This window comes from Somniosus microcephalus, chromosome 8, assembly GCF_052327205.1.
Source record: "Somniosus microcephalus isolate GS21.2 chromosome 8, FLI_Smic_1.0, whole genome shotgun sequence".
In the NCBI taxonomy this organism is placed as follows: Eukaryota; Metazoa; Chordata; class Chondrichthyes; order Squaliformes; family Somniosidae; genus Somniosus; species Somniosus microcephalus.
The window spans coordinates 198,479,996-198,496,509 of NC_140994.1; the positions used below are offsets into that span (position 1 = coordinate 198,479,996).

Consider the following 16,514-nt stretch of genomic DNA (forward strand, 5'->3'; position numbering starts at 1 on the left):
TTCTATAGCGCCTTTCATGACTACCGGATGTCTCAAAGCGCTTTACAGCCAATGAAGTACTTTTTGAAGTGGAGTCACTGTTGATGAAATAAAGTCAGCATGTGCATCAGATATTTTTAATTCTGTCACCAGGCATTTGTGAATTCCCAAGTGTCTCCATCTCCGATTGGCAGGGACACAGATGTGCCACTTATCTCCAAGGCCTCCTCCTCTGCATCCAGGCCACCTCCAGTCCTCTCCCTCTCCCTTGCGATTTGCACTCTCTTCTCATGCAGGGGACGAAAGAACAGACCAGTGAGTGACTGAAGGTCATGTAGTCACTCGATAAATGCAGTGCATTCGATGAGGGTGACTATTAGACAGATGCATCACATTGCATAAGGATTGGGGTGAGTGGCAGCAGTGGATGGATACATGGGGAGGTGAGGAAGTGCATAGAAAATGAAGGATGAGTGCTGTTGAAACTTAAGTGGATGTGAGCAGTGATGTGATGTGATGGAGTACACTTGGCAAGGCAGAGTGAGAGGGGTTGTACACCACAGGATGTAGGTGAATCAGCAAATGTACTCTCTTTTCCTGACCTGGTTAGGTCATTAAACTGTTCCCTGCACTGCATCCAAGACCAGGGTACAATGCTCTTGCTGCTCACCACCTCAGCCACCTCCAACCATGCCTTCTTAGTAAGAGCAGCAGGTTTCTTCTTCCCGTTGCAGGGGAAAATCATCTCCCTCCTGGTTGTGATTGCATTGAGCAGTAAGTCAAAGTAAGCAGCACAGTGGCATAGTGGTTAGCACTGTTGCCTCACAGCGCCAGGGACCCAGGTTCGAATCCGGCCTCGGGCGACTGTCTGTGTGGAGTTTGCACATTCTCCCCGTGTTTGCGTGGGTTTCCTCCGGGTGCTCCGGTTTCCTCCCACAGTCCAAAGATGTGCGGGTTAGGTTGATTGGCTATGATAAATTGACCCTTAGTGTTAGGGGGATTAAATATGTGGGGTTACGGGGATAGGGTGGGATATGTGTTGGTGTAGGGGTTACGGGGATCAGGTGGGATATGTGTCGGTGCAGGCTCGATGAGCCGAAATGGCCTCTATCTGCACTGTGGGGTTTCTGTGATTCTGTGATCTGGGTGCTGGCCTTGCTCGTCCTGAATCCATGTTCACTAACTCTCACCGTCTTCTTCCAAAACCTCCTAGCTCCTCCAAATTCCATTTTTGCATTGGCCCGTTAAATAGCTGAGTTGAGATTGCATCATGCGGGTGCGCATCACGACCACTGTTGCAGCTTGGAGACCTGAAACCCAGAAGAAAAATTTAATGAGGCAATCAACATGGAATTGGAGAAATGACCCGCTAAGTTTTCTCCCGGGTTTTGTGCATGCAATGTCTTCCCCCCCACCCCGCGGCTCAGAACCTGACTTTGCATTAATATTGGGCCCAATCTGTCTACCAGGAAATTGTTCATTTGCAGATCTAAAAAAATGTATTTAGATGATGGTGTAGGAGTCTACGTACTCCTAGCAAAAAATACTGAACTCGGAGAGGTTCAACAGAAAAGGTTTAAATGTTGAGGCTGCATGCTGAACACAAAATGGAGTCAGAGACTACACAAAGTACGACTGCCTTTCATCAGTGCACAGCTTTGACTGCTCCTCCCCTGCTCTGGGCTTAACTATGTTGCAGATCGAGTTTCTTAAAGGTGTGATCCTTCTTAAAGGCATGACGCCTGATTTATAGTCTACGGACCGGAAAGCGGATTGTGTCCTTTCTGTGATCGGTACGCCACACAGCTCCCCCCAGAATCCGCTAGTAGGGAGTGTACGAACCGGCGTGGCGGCTTGATGGCACGGCCGGAACGGCTCTTGGCGGTTGGTGTTGGGAGCGGGGCGGTCGGACGCGTCGGGCTCTTAGGCGGTCTGCCCCGTGGTGGGGGTTAGCCCACTTGAACGGGTTCATCGGGCTCTAGGTGCGCCAGCTTGAGCCGGTCGACCGACACCTTGTCAGTTCTGCCGCCCACTTCGAGGAGGAAGAACTTGTTCCCCGTCTGGAGTACCTTGTAGGGTCCATCGTATGGAGGCCGTAGAGGTCCTTGGTGGGCGTCATGGCGCACGAAAACAAATTTGGCCATGTGCAGGCTAGGTGGTACGCGGGTTGCTGGTTCGCCGTGCCGGCCGGTGGGTACCGGAACGAACTGTTGTGCTCAGTTGGCGAAAGCGCGGCGTTGATGGTCAGCCGACCAGGGGGTCGTGGCGGTGGGCAGGAACTCTCCAGGTATACGCAGCGGCTGGCCGTACACGAGTTCCGCCGCCGAGGCTTGCAGGTCTTCCTTGACCGCGGAGCGTAGGCCGAGTAGCACCCACGGGAGGCGGTCGATCCAAGCCTCGTCCTCGAAGCTGGCGCGGAAGGACGCCTTCATGGACCTGTGGAATCGCTCGCACAGTCCGTTGGCTTGGGGGTGGTAAGCCGTGGTGCGGTGAACGGCCACCCCGAGGTTTCGGGCGATGGCGGCCCACCGATCAGAGGTGAACTGCGGGCCTCTATCCGACGTCATGTCGGAGGGGACGCCGAACCGAGCGATCCAGGTACCAATGAATGCCCTCGCGATGTAGGCGGTGGTGGTGGACGTCAGTGGAATGGCCTCGGGCCAGCGGGTGGTACGGTCCACGATTGTCAGCAGGTGCGTGTGACCTTGTGATGGCGGCAGGGGGCCGACGAGGTCGATGTGGACGTGGTCGAACCTTCTTTCTGGCACGGTGAACTCCTCGAGTGGGGCTTTGACGTGCTGGTGGATTTTGGCACGCTGGCAAGCTATGCAGGATCTGGACCAGACGCGCACATCTTTGCGCAGGCCGCGCCAGACAAATCGGTTGGCCACCAGTCTAATGGACGCGTGGGTGCCGGGGTGTGAGAGGCCATGGACGATGTCGAACACCCGTTTTCGCCAGGACGCCGGGACTACAGGGCGGGGTTGCGCCAAGGAGGTGTTGCATTTGACTGTGACGGCGGACGGGCCGCAGGCGACGTCGGTCAGTCGCAGCCCTGGGAGGGTTGTGGGCGCGGAGAGCAGATCGGGGTCGGTGCGTTGCTCTGCTGCCAGTTGAGCATAGTCCACTGCCAGGTGGGCGCCATGGATGGCGGGGCGGGATAGGCAGTCGGCCACCACGTTGTCTCAACCGGAGACGTGCCGGATGTCCGTGGTGAATTCGGACACCGCGGCGAGCTGGCGTTGTTGCCTGGCTGACACGGGTCCGCAGATTTCGCCATCGCGAATGTCAGGGGTTTGTGGTCGACAAACGCGGTGAAGGGGTGGCCCTCCAGAAGAAATCTAAAATGGCGGACTGCCAGGTACAGTGCGAGGAGCTCGCGGTCAAAGGCGCTGTATTTGGCCTCCGGGGGGCGCAGTTGGTGGCTGAAAAAGGCCAGTGGTTGCCAGGCCCCGTCGACCCACTGTTTGTACACGGCGCCGACCGCGTGGTCGGAGGCGTCCGTGGTGAGGGCCACCGTGGCATTGGGCTGTGGGTGAGCGAGCATGGTGGTGTCGGCGAGCGCCTTTTTGGTCGAGTCGAAAGCGGTCAACATGTCCGCCGACCACTCAATCGCCATTCTGTCTTTCTTACCCCGGAGGGCTTCGTATAGGGGCCGCATGAGGGAGGCCGCTCCGGGAATGAAGCGGTTGTAAAAGTTGATCATCCCCAAGAACTCCTGGAGGCCTTTGATGGTGGTAGGCCGGGGGAACTGCTGGATGGCTTGCACCTTGGCGGGCAGGGGAATGGCTCCGTCCTGCGTGATGTGGTGGCCGAGGAATTCGATCCTGCTGAGGCCGAATTGGCACTTGGCTGGGCTGATGATGAGCCCGTGCTCACTGAGCCGCTGGAACAGGGTGCGGAGGCGCTCGATGTGTTCCTGCTTGGAGGAACTAGCTACCAGGATGTCATCCAGGTAGACAAAGAGGAACTTCAGGTCCCGGAGGACCGAGTCCATGAGCCGCTGGAAGGCCTGGGCCGCGTTTTTGAGGCCGAAGGGCATTCGGAGGAACTCGAATAGCCCAAAAGGGGTGATTATGGCCGTCTTGGGAACGTCCGTGGGGTGGACTGGCACCTGATGGTAACCGCGCACCAGGTCGACTTTGGAGAAGACTGAGCGGCCAGCCAGTCTAGCCGAGAAGTCTTGAATGTGCGGTATGGGGTACCGATCCGGCTTGGTGGTGTCGTTTAGGCGCCGGTAGTCCCCGCAGGGGCGCCATCCCCCGTCGGGTTTGGTGACGATGTGGAGCAGGGAGGCCCAGGGGCTGTTGGAGCGGCGGATGATGCCGAGCTGTTCCATTGTGGCGAACTCGGCCCGTGCGATCTCCAGCTTGGCCGGGTCCAGCCTGCGGGCGTGGGCATACACCGGTGGGCCTGTGGTGGGGATGAAGTGTTCTACCCCGTGCTTAGCAACCTTCGCGGAGAAGGTCGGGTTGGTGAGGGCTGGGAACTCAGCCAGGAGTGCTGAGTAGTCGTACGTTGAGCGGGCGCGGCACTGCCACGCCATTTCGGTGGGTTGGGGGGGGGCCATGGCGCCCGGGATAGGTGACATGGTGTTCATGTCCACGAGGCGGCGCCGAGGCATGTCGACCAACAGGCCGTGGGCGCACAGGAAATCCGCACCGAGGAGCGGGGAGAGCACCTTGGCGGTGATAAACTCCCAGTGGTAGCGGCGGCCTGCGAGGTCGATGGTGACGGTGCGGGTGCCGTACGTCCGGATGTCGGTGCCGTTGGCGGCAGCCAGCGCAGGGCCGCGGCCGCCTCGCTGGATCTCGAGGGCGGACGCGGGGATGATGCTGCGCGCCCGTGTCGCATAGGAAATGGCGTCCGGAGGCGCTGTCCGTAACGTACAGCAGCGCGCCTGCTTGCCTCACGGCCATCGTGTAGGCCGGTGTGGGGGCAGTTGGAAACGTGCAGGGATGGCTACAGCGGCGTGCCCGTGTGCCGAACCGGGTATGGAAGTAGCAGTAGCCCTGGGTCGGAGGGCTTGGGGGCCTGGGGGGCCTCGTGGCCGAGCTGTGTGGCCGCGCGATAGAGGGTGGAGCGCGCGCCGACGCTGCGGAGGCCAGGTCGGGGGTGACGGCGTGGTTGGAGCTGGCGGACAGAAGCTTATCGACTTCGTCGGCCAGGGCCTCGAGGCCCGTGAGGCTGGACGCCACGATCGCCGGGCGGATGCTGGGAGGTAGTTGGCGGATAAAGAGCGTGCGGAAGAGGGAGCCGGGCGGTTTCTCGTCGGCCAGAGCAAGCATGTGTGAGAGCAAGTCTGACGGCGTGGAGTCACCGAGGCCCGGGAGGTCGAGGAGGTGGCAGTTGCGCAAGAATTGAGAGGCTGTGAATTTTTTTAATGAGCACGGCCTTGAGATGTGCGTACTTGCCTTCCTCCGGAGGGTTTTGTAGTGTTGTCCAGACTTTCGTGATTGTGGAGCTGCCCAGGGAGGCGAGGAGGCAGTCGTACATCGTTGCGTCGGCGGTGATGCCGCGGAGTCAGAATTGCGATTCGGCTTGAAGGAACCAGGTGGTGGCCAGGTTCTCCCAGAACTCCGGCAGCTTCACAGAAACTGCGTTTGTGTCAGCCATGGTTATACTTAGGAGTCGTCCTGAGCGTCGGGGTCACCAATGTAGGAGTTTACGTACTCCTAGCAAAAAATACTGAACTCGGAGAGGTTCAATAGAAAAGGTTTAATTGTTGAGGTTGCATGCTGAACACAAAATGGAGTCAGAGACTACACAAAGTACGACTGCCTTTCATCAGTGCACAGCTTCGACTGCTCCTCCCCCGCTCTGGGCTTAACTATGTTGCAGATCGAGTTTCTTAAAGGTGTGATCCTTCTTACAGGCATGACGCCTGATTTATAGTCTACATACTGGAAAGCGGATTGTGTCCTTTCTGTGATCGGTACGCCACACAGGTGTGGTTAATTCTGAAGTAAGGGATAAAGGATAGCAGACTGCCAATGTAAATCCTTTCAGTGTTTACCTAATGCCGATAATATCCTCGTTTCAGTATATCCAATAACTATGAAATTTAAATTAATTAATTCACCTACCATTGAATAAGTATATACTTTGAATTGCCTAGTAGTCCAGTTGTCATTTTATGAGATTTATCCATCTGTTACTTGCTGAACTAAAACCTGTGTGTCTATTTTAATTGGGTAGATTTTCTGACTGGTCGTCCTATCAGATGTTACTTACATAGGATATACAGCACAGAAACAGGCCATTCGGCTCAACCAGTCCAGTGCTTATGTTCCACTTGAGCCTCCTTCCGTCTTTCCTCATCTAATTCTATCAGCATAACCCTCTATTCCCTTCTCCCTCATATGCTTGTCCAGCCTCCCCTTAAATGCATCTATACTATTCGCTTCAACCACTCCCTGTGATAGCGAGTTCCACATTCTCACCACTCTCTGGGTAAAGAAGTTTCTTCTGAATTCCCTATTTGATATCTTGGAGACTATCTTATATTGATGGCCTCTAGTTTTGGTCTTCCCCACAAGTGGAAACATTCTCTCTGTATCTACTCTATCAAAACCATTCATAATTTTAAAGACCTCTATTAAGTCACCCCTCAGCCTTCTCTTTTCAAGAGAAAAGAGACCCAGCCTGTTCATCCTTTCCTGATAGGTATACCTTCGCATTTCTGGTATCATCCTTGTAAATCTCCTCTGCTCCCTCTCCAGTGCCTCTATATCCTTTTTATAATATGGCGACCAGAACTATTCGCAGTACTCCACGTGTGGTCTAACCAAGGTTCAATACAAGTTTAGCATAACTTCCCTACTTTTCAATTCTATCCCTCTAGAAATAAACCCTAGTGCTTGGTTTGCTTTTTGTTTATGGCCTTGTTAACCCGTGTTGCTACTTTTAGCAATTTGTGTATTTGTACTCCGAGATCCCTTTGCTCATCTGCCCCACCCAGACTCGCACCCTCCAAGTAATATGTGACCTCCCTATTCTTCCTACCAAAATGTAATACCTCACATTTATCTGTGTTGAAATTCATTTGCCAATTATAGGCCCATTCTGCAAGTTTATTAATGTCTTTCTGTAATTTGTTGCAGTCCTCCTCAGTATTGACTATCCCTGCCACCCCCCCAAAGTTGGTGTCATCTACAAATTTAGAAATGTGTTTTTGATTCTAAATCATTAATGTAAATTGTGAACAACAGTGGTCCCAGCATTGATTCCTGTGGAACACCATTTTCCACCTTCTGCCACTGTGAATAGCTACCCTTTGCTCCCACTCTCTGCTTTCTGTCTTGAAGCCAGCTACCTATCCATTCTGCTACTTGTCCCCTGACTCTGCATTCTCTGACCTTATTCATTAGTCTATTATGTGGTACCTTGTCAAAGGCCTTTTGAAAATCTAGATAAATTACATCTACTGCATTACCCTTGTCTACTCTCGCTGTTGCCTCTTCAAAAAAATCAATGAGGTTGGTCATGAAATCCATGCTGACTATTCATTATTATATTTTTGGTTTCTAGATGTTCTTCTATTTTCTCCTTTAGTAGGGATTCCATTATTTTTCCTACCACCTATGTTAAGCTGACTGGTCTATATTTCCCTGGACATGTTCTATCTCCCTTCTTAAATATAGGTATTACATTAGCTATCTACCAGTCCTCTGGCACTACATCTTTTTCTAACGAATTATTAAATATGTGTAGTTATGCCTCTGCTATCTCTTCCCTAGATTCTTTTAAAATGTGCGGATATAATCCATCCGGACCAGGGGTTTTTATCCTCTTTGAGTTTGAGTAGCTTATTTAATATTTCTCCTTTTATTTTAAATGCAGTTATCTCATTACTAATCTCATCATCCGATGGCATGTCCACCTGTTCTATCTCCCTGGTAAATACTGAAGCAAAGTAATTATTTAATATTTCTGCCACCTCTAGGCTGCCTGTGGTATTATCCTGTCCATCCCTTAGTGGCCCTATTTCCATGTCAACCTTTTTTTATTTATGTGCCTGCTAAATATTTTACTATTTTGTTTTATGTTCCTTGATAATTTAATTTCATAGTTCCTCTTTGCCTTCCTAATTGTTTTTTGACTTCTCTCCTAATATCTTATTCTCCCTTATCATGCACTCTCCTGCTGTCCCTGTACTTAATGTATGCCTCTTTCCTTACCCTCAATTTTTCCATTATGGCTTTATTCATCCATGGATACTTAGCGATGTATTAGTAGCACCTGGTCAACCAGCGGTGTGCTGACATTTCTGATTTTGCCAGGTCAACATTATTTGCAAACTAGGCAAGGTCCCGACCCATATTAAGCCTAGTGTTGGAAGCTCTTCATTAGAGGTGGGATGTAGAAGCCAGCTGTTAAAAGGCCACTTACAGGGGTTGATGGATAAATTTTAAAGGGATGCATATGGGAATAAAATTGTTGGTAGCCTTTACAAAGGTGATAAAACTTTTAATGTATATTTCAACCTTTGCAAAATCTGCTTGGGTAACAATAATACTGGGCTAAGCCCAGAGGCTGGCAAAACCACTCAGAAGCTGGCAAAACAAATGTGGAGACAGGAAACTGAGTCTGTGGCCAAGTAATGGAGTGACACAACATTCCAGCCCCCTAATGACCCGTGAAGTGGTGGTGGTGTAGACTGAGCTGATACAGAATACAGATCTAAAAATCATCAGAGAATGTAGCAGTGGGAATTGAATGGCAGAATGGGCTTCATCTCTTTAACATATTTTAACCTAGCCTCAGTTTATGAGGTGAAAGTCTGATCTGTCTATTGGCTCTAAAGAATGCTTTTCGGCAATATCAACCCAGTTCTTTCTTGTCATAGACCCACTAAATTTTCCCTATTTTATTTCTAATCAAATTTCTCATTGTTGATGTTACATATTGATGGAAATCAATTGAACTCATCAATGTACAATAAAAGATTACATTTACACTGATCCATGGGTGCTAAATTTGTGCCAATTTCATACTGGTCTTAGATTTTATGTATAAAAAAAGTACCTGATCTAGAATGAGTATAATTGAGAGGGGAGGTGTAGTGAATGAGCTGTTGTTTTCTTGCAATTACTTCTCCATTAGCACTGGGCACCTTCCAGCACTGCTCCAGTGGTCAGTCTTCACTTTTGAGCGTAGATAGTGAGTGTCAGCAAGTGGAAGACATCATTACCAAGCCTAATCCCTCCTTGCCTGACATACATACCTATATACACAAACACTTTCAGTAGGTGTTGCTAGATAGTGATCAGAGGTGGGAACCAAAACAGATTTTTCCTTCCCTAGCCCATGGGTGCTGAGGCCATTCTCTGTGCCAGTACCACTATCTTGACTGAAATCAAGAAACTCAGTAAAAACCAGGGATTGAATATAGGCCCTTCCACGTCTGTGAAGTAAATTTTCATTTTTACCACCTGGGCAGTAATCTGGCGGACCAGGTCGCTCACCCGTTGTAGAACCTGCCCGGTTTTCATTCCATTGATTTCAGATTATCGCCCAGGCTGTGAAGATGAAAATTTACTCCTGTATGTCTTAGTTACACGCTACCTTAACCAGTTGAGACATTGGGAAACCTGTTCTCAGTCATCAGGTGTCCAATCCCTTAATGCAAGGATGAACATAAATCAATGAAGTGACATCGAAACCTTTTCCCAATTATAGAAATTGAATAACAGATTAATTGATGACATTATGCCATGTCCCCTTTTATAGGGAAATCCTGGTTCCATGGGTCTTGCAGGTCTACCTGGTCAAAAGGGAGAAAAGGTAAGAATTCAGGATTTTTAATACAGGACATTTAAATTAATGCACACTACAATTTTGCACTTATTGGTCTAGACTTTCTGCACCTCCCCCTCCTTCCCAATTGGGGCTCATCTCTGGTCAAGCAAGACTTCCATCAGCCCCAAGATGTCCCCTGACTCGGCCTGTATTTATGGCCCTGACATTTTGCTTACATACAGGAGACGGGCTCCTTGGCCTCCACTGGGGGGCTTCTCACCAGCTGGAGTCGACCCTTACAGTGGCAGATCTCAGGGACCTGCTGCAGTTGGAATAAGAGGTTACCAGCGAGATCCCTTTAAATATTTTTTTCCCACCAAAGAGGTTTCTTTCACTAGAGGATGGGATCTGTGCTTGGTTGCACTCAGAGAGCATCTGCATGCACCCCTCTTGAACTTTTACACCTGGGCCCCACTGCCGAATTCTGAACACTAGATACTGAGGCCTTGATTCTTAATATTCAGGGACAAATACCATCCATCTGTGTGGGGAGGGGGTGCGGGTTTGGAGCCCATTTAGCATGTCTAGGACTTCCATCTAATTTATGTAGAAATTGTTAATTCTACTTGGATTATAGCTATTTAGGAAGAGCATATCACTCATGTTTATCCTAGTGAACACTTGAAAGAAGTAATCATTTAGTACATAACTATATTTTGCTCATCTTCAGCTTCAGCCCCATTAGTATCTTTTAGGTTTCTCTCCTCTTTACCTGCCTTTGAGGATAGGTGAAGAAAACTGAGAATTCTCAATCTTGAACTGAAATAAATGGAAGTGTGGAGGTATAAGCAGAATAGAAAAAGTAAATCTAGAGCACTATATAAATTAAATAATGACTGCACGAAGAGTGAGGTAGGTACAAACTGGTAAAAGGCAAGTTCCGGACTGATGTAAAAGAACACTTCTTTATGCAAAGTGTAATCAACATCTGGAGTGGTCTTCTGCTTAGTGTAGTGGGCAAAAGCTTTGAAATCTGTCAAGTCAGTTAGACTGTGATGGTGGGAAGCGTAGGTTTCTCATGAAGGATGAGCTACATGGGTCAAACGGCCAACCTCGTTTCTACTTATCTTCGTAATCTTTGTTACCGACAATGATTGGAAGAGGCAGTGGAGAAGCTTGCACCCCAGACAGGATTAAAATAATTCAAAATGAACAAAACTTTTTATTGTGCTGACTATTAGTAATGATTTCATGTAATTAATTATTGCATCACTGGGCCTGAAAACACATCGACAAAAAACCTGAGAGCCACAGAGAAAATAAACTTTTAATACCAAGACAAAGTTGTTGGGTAAAGTGACCAATGCCATGCTCCCAGTGGGGAGCCATGTTCAAAGGGTCAAAGGTTGGGCTACAGTGTTGCAGCACCGCTTCCCCAAACTATGTTCCTTTTGAGCTTGGCTCTCTTGAGCTTGGGAGTGCAATCAGTGAATGTACCCTCATATTTATGAATGTTTTGTATTGCTGCTCTTCCTTTAATTTTGGGTATTAGCTGTGATATACGTGGAGGCAATGTATTATTTTAAAGCAAATTTACTAAGACAGATGTCAAGGTCAGATTTCTTGCAGTGAAGTACAGTGTCTGTTTTCCTTCTTGTTTCTGACACAGGGGAAACCTGGTGAACCGGGATTAGATGTAAGTACTTTTTGGCAGAATATTTAAAATATGCTATCAAATTAGAAAACAAAATTGTTAACCAAGTAGATGCTGATGGCCTGTAACTTTACAGATTTCTACTTTGTCACTGTGTATGTGTGTGTGTGTATATATATATAAAAATAACCATGCTTTCTGGAAAACTAATCAATAATGGAAAATTTAATGAAAGAACTAGTTAAAGAGCTAATTAATGTGCATGATGTAAACTGAGAGCCCAGATTGACCTGATTAGGCAGTTCAGCTTCATTGATGAATCGCTGAATTTCCCCAATTCAGGTTCAGCTGTGACTTTTTAAAGAAAAATTTGCCACCACACATGATGAGACACAGAATATATTTTGTGTGTGAGACATCGTTTTCTGTAACTCAGTATTTTGCAAAATGGCAATATATTCCATTGCCCATGGCCCAGGCAGTGTCCCAGCAAAATGTCAAAAGCTTTCCTTATCCCAGCATCTAGTGTTAGTTGTTTGACCAGCAGAAACAAAGGTGAGAAAAGGCAAAATAATGCAGATATTGGAAATGTAATGTATGTACCTTTAAGGGGGGAACTACTTTCTATAGCTCATGTATACTGTAGTACCGGCAGTGACCGCACCTGTATATAACGCTGAGTAGTAATCTGTTGTTTCAGTTGCAGTTTGAACCACATTGAGTAAACACCTGTTGTACCATTCTCTGCAGTCCTTTTCTTATTACACGGACGTAACAGTGGCGACAAGCAAGTTCGAACCTACCTGCAACTCCACATCACCTCCCAGGGATTCGCTCCTGGAGAACAGTGGAAGAAGGTCGAGTCCAGAAGCACGGGCGTCGACCACGGGCAACCGCCCAGTCATCCAGCGGAGATTTGAGCATTGCAGGGGAGGCTGTCGAGAGCCAGGCTTGGCTTTCCAATCACGGTGGTCCAGCGAAACGGGCTGGCAACAGGTACTGCGCAGACCCTTCCCGGACAGCGACGGGCTAGAGCCCGACCGAGCGGCACAGAAAAAGGCCGAGCAGCGGCGACGGGGGAGAGAGGGCAGGGCGCACAGGGTGCAGCCAGTGTTCAGGACCGAGCGGCGTCAACGGGGGAGAGAGGCGAGAGAGAGCAGAGCGCAGCCAGTGGTCAAGGGCCGAGCAGCGTCAACAGGGGAGAGAGGCGCGCAGGAAAACGCGAGGCGCTGCCATTGCCATGAGGACCACAGAGAGCGGCGTTGGCAGCAGCGCAGGAGCAGCGCACGAAACCCACAGGGCATCGCCATTTGCCACGAGGACCGCCGAGAGCAGCGTTGGCAGCAGCGCGGGAGACGCCATTTTAAGCCGTAGAGGGGAAGAAAGGAAAGCGCGGGAGACGCCATTTTAAGCCAGTCTAACCACACCCAAAAATGCCGAAGAGTGGCAGTATCACAGCGTCCGACAATGAAGTCGAAGATTAGACGACATATGTCGAACGCATAGAAGTATACTGCAAGGCGAATTAAGTGCCAGACGACAAGAAAGCGCTGGTATTGTTGAATTCAATGAGTGCATAAACGTATGGCTTACTACGAAACCTAGTAACCCCAGAGAAGCCAGTAGAAAAGGATTTTGAAAACATAGTGTCAATCCTACAGGATCACTTAAACCCCACACCGCTGCTGATAGCAGAAAGATTTAAGTTTCACAAAAGGAACCAGCATAAAGATGAAAGTAATGCTGAGTATTTAATGGAACTGCACAAGCTATCGAAACACTGCCAGTTTGGAATGGGACTAGCAGATACTTTAAGGGACAAGTTTGTGTGTGGGCTTCAAAGTGAAGGAACCCAGAAATGGCTTCTATCAGAAAAGGATCTTACGCTGGACAAGGCTTTCAGCATTGCAGTATCACACGAAGCAGCAGCACGGGGCGCTGCAGAGATACAACGGAGACCACAAGAATATGGCACAAATGAAATGTCATACGGAACAGTGAAGTGGTACCGCTGCGGCAGAACAACACACGACCATAATGATTGCTGGTTCAAGGACAAAGTGTGCAGACAGTGTGGAAAAGTAGGACACATAGCAAGAGTCTGCAGGTCGGGAAAGAAAACCAGCAGCAAGAAATCTCCACAGGAGAAGTACAAGAAGGTACATAAGGTGATGGAGAGTAGTTCAAATGAACAGAAGAGTGATACAGACTCCGGAAGCAAGGAGCTGGGTTGTCTGAAACTACATAATGTGATCAAAACGGAGGATCACCAAACTATCTGGGTCACGCTCAAGATAGCAGGAGTCCAAGTGAAAATGGAATTGGACACAGGATCAGCCCTAACAGTCATAAACCGAAGGGACTACAAGCGGCTATTCTCACATATACCCTTGAGAGATACAAGATTGTCTTGAAGACGTACACAGGGCAAAAAGTCTACCCCAAAGGAAAAATAAGGGTGAACGTTATATATAACGGCAAGGAAACACCAAAAATGGACCTATATGTATTGCCAGATGGAGGACCACCACTACTAGGACGTGAATGGATCTGGAAGATACAGCTAGATTGGCATTCCATACAAGCACTGACTGTAGATGCCAAAAAGGATGACGACGTCACACCTGGACGACTGTCAAAAATGCTAACTGACACACAAGAAGTGTTCCAGCAGGGACTCAGAACACTAAAAGGCATAACAGCAATGATCAAAATAGAGGAAAATGCAAGCCCAAAGTTTTTTAAGGCCAGAGCGGTACCTTATGCGATCCGCCCAGCCGTCGAAGCAGAGCTGGAAGGTTTGGAACGTTCAGGAGTACTGTCCAAAGTGGACTGGAGCGAGTGGGCTACACCCATCATTCCTGTAATGAAGAGGTCATTGAGTAATACGCCTGGGGAACCAAAGAAGGTTCGCATCTGTGGGGACTTTAAGGTGACAGTGAACCCAGTCCTTCACACTGTACAATATCTGCTTCCGCGGATTGAAGATATTTTCGCCTCGCTATCTGGAGGGAAATGCTTCACTAAGATTGATCTGGCCCAGGCGTACCTGCAAATGGAGGTAGAAGAAGCCTCGAAACAGTACCTCACGATCAACACTCATAAAGGTCTCTACCGATACAACCGGCTGGTGTTCGGGGTAGCATCAGCTCCGGCTATTTGGCAAAGGGCAATGGAACAAGTCCTGCAAGGGACTCCAGGGACCCAGTGTTATTTGGACGACATCCTGGTCACGGGCGAAAATGACAGTGATCACCTTGCCAACCTGGAGCAGGCGCTTACTAGATTGAAGGAATATGGGCTCCGAGCTAATCGCCACAAATGCGAGTTTTTCCAGAAGCAGATCTCATATTGTGGCCACGTTATTGATAAAGAGGGGTTACATAAGTCCCCTGAAAAGATTGAGGCAGTAGTCAAGGCTCCAGCACCGGAAAATGTGTCACAACTGAGGTCGTTCCTCGGGCTGGTGAACTACTACCATAAGTTCTTGCCGAATTTGTCTACCGTACTACACCCACTGAACACCCTACTGCAAACGGGGGTACCATGGAAGTGGAGTGATGAATGTAAACGAGCTTTCCAGAAGAGCAAAGCATTGATCACATCAAAAGAGGTGTTGGCTCATTTCAACCCAGCACTACCAATTCGGTTGGCGTGTGATGCATCACCCTATGGCATTGGAGCGGTGCTGTCGCACAAATTCCCAGACGGCTCGGAGAAGCCAGTAGCCTTTGCGTCTCGGTCACTAACCTCAGCCGAGTGCAACTACGCCCAGATTGACAGGGAGGCCTTCAGCCTAGTGTGGGGAGTGAAAAAGTTCAATCACTATCTGCACGGGCAGAAGTTCACCTTGCTGACTGACCACCAACCACTTGTCTCCATCTTTAATCCAAAGAAGGGCGTTCCGGTGATGACTGCGCAATAGCTACAAAGATGGTCCCTTTTTCTAGGGGCGCACCAATATGAAATCGAGTATAAGGGCACGAAACAGCATGGAAATGCTGATGGGCTATCATGCCTGCCACTGCCTACTGCGGAGGAAGCACCAGCAGTGGATCCTGTCGAAATATTTCATTCAACTATAATTGAATGCTTGCCAGTAGCTAACGCTGGTGTAGAGAAAGAGACCCGAAATGACCCGACACTGTCTCGGGTATATGATTTGACGGTGAAGGGATGGCCAACACATGGCGACTCACTGTTGCCAGCATTCTCATCCAGAAGAGAACAGCTGTCAGTATGCCAGGGGACCTTGATGTGTGGTTCCCGAGTGGTAATTCCACCCAAGTTAAGGGAGAGAGTGCTCAATGAGCTTCACGAAGGTCATCTGGGAGGGGTGAAAATGAAAAGCCTTGCTAGGGCTTATGTGTGGTGGCCGGGGATCGATCAGCAAATCGAGGACCTGACAAAGAGCTGCTCAGGATGCCAGAAGGTCCAAAATGCACCACCACATGCCCCTCTACACCCATGGGAGTGGCCCTCATCTCCATGGCAACGGGTGCATATTGATTTTGCTGGTCCATTCATGGATTCAATGTTTTTAATAGCCGTGGATGCACACTCGAAATGGCCTGAGGTGATCAAAATGTCCTCCACCACCACGGAGAGAACTATTGCAGTCCGACGGACCATTTTTGCCAGAACAGATTTGCTCTGATAACGGACCACAGTTTGTGTCCGAAGAGTTTCGAAGATTTATGAAAAGGAATGGAGTAAGGCATTACACATCCGCCCCGTATCATCCAGCCACAAATGGATTGGCTGAGAGGTTCGTACAAACCTTTAAAAAGCAGTAAAGGCCATGTGCGATGACGACATTCCACTGCAGCATAAGGTGGACAATTTCCTGTTAGCCTACAGAAATGCGACACATGCAGTCACCAACCAGGCCCCGGCCATGATGTTCTTTAACCGAAGGTTGAGATCTCGTCTGGATTTTCTCAGACCAAATGTACGAAGAGATGTTGAGAGTAAGCAATTCCAGCACATCAATGAGAAGCTGACAAGGAGCTTCAATGTAGGGCAACCAGTCTTGGCCCGCGACTACCGAACAGAGAAATGGCAACCAGGAACGATATGCACATGGCAGGGGCCGCTAATGTACACAGTTGACGTTGAGGAGAGCATCGTGAGACGCCAT

The 16,514-nt window shown here is 49.0% G+C and overlaps 1 protein-coding gene across 1 annotated transcript in view; it reads left to right on the forward strand.

The window, feature by feature from the left end:
- The window catches only part of LOC147114025 (uncharacterized), a 473,948-nt gene that overhangs the window by 423,761 nt on the left and 33,673 nt on the right, over positions 1 to 16,514 (forward strand). Inside the window, exons 12-13 of the mRNA XM_085996182.1 lie at positions 9,712 to 9,765; positions 11,390 to 11,416. Of these exons, the coding sequence (XP_085852308.1) occupies positions 9,712 to 9,765; positions 11,390 to 11,416 (81 nt within the window). The remainder of the gene's footprint in view (positions 1 to 9,711; positions 9,766 to 11,389; positions 11,417 to 16,514) is intronic.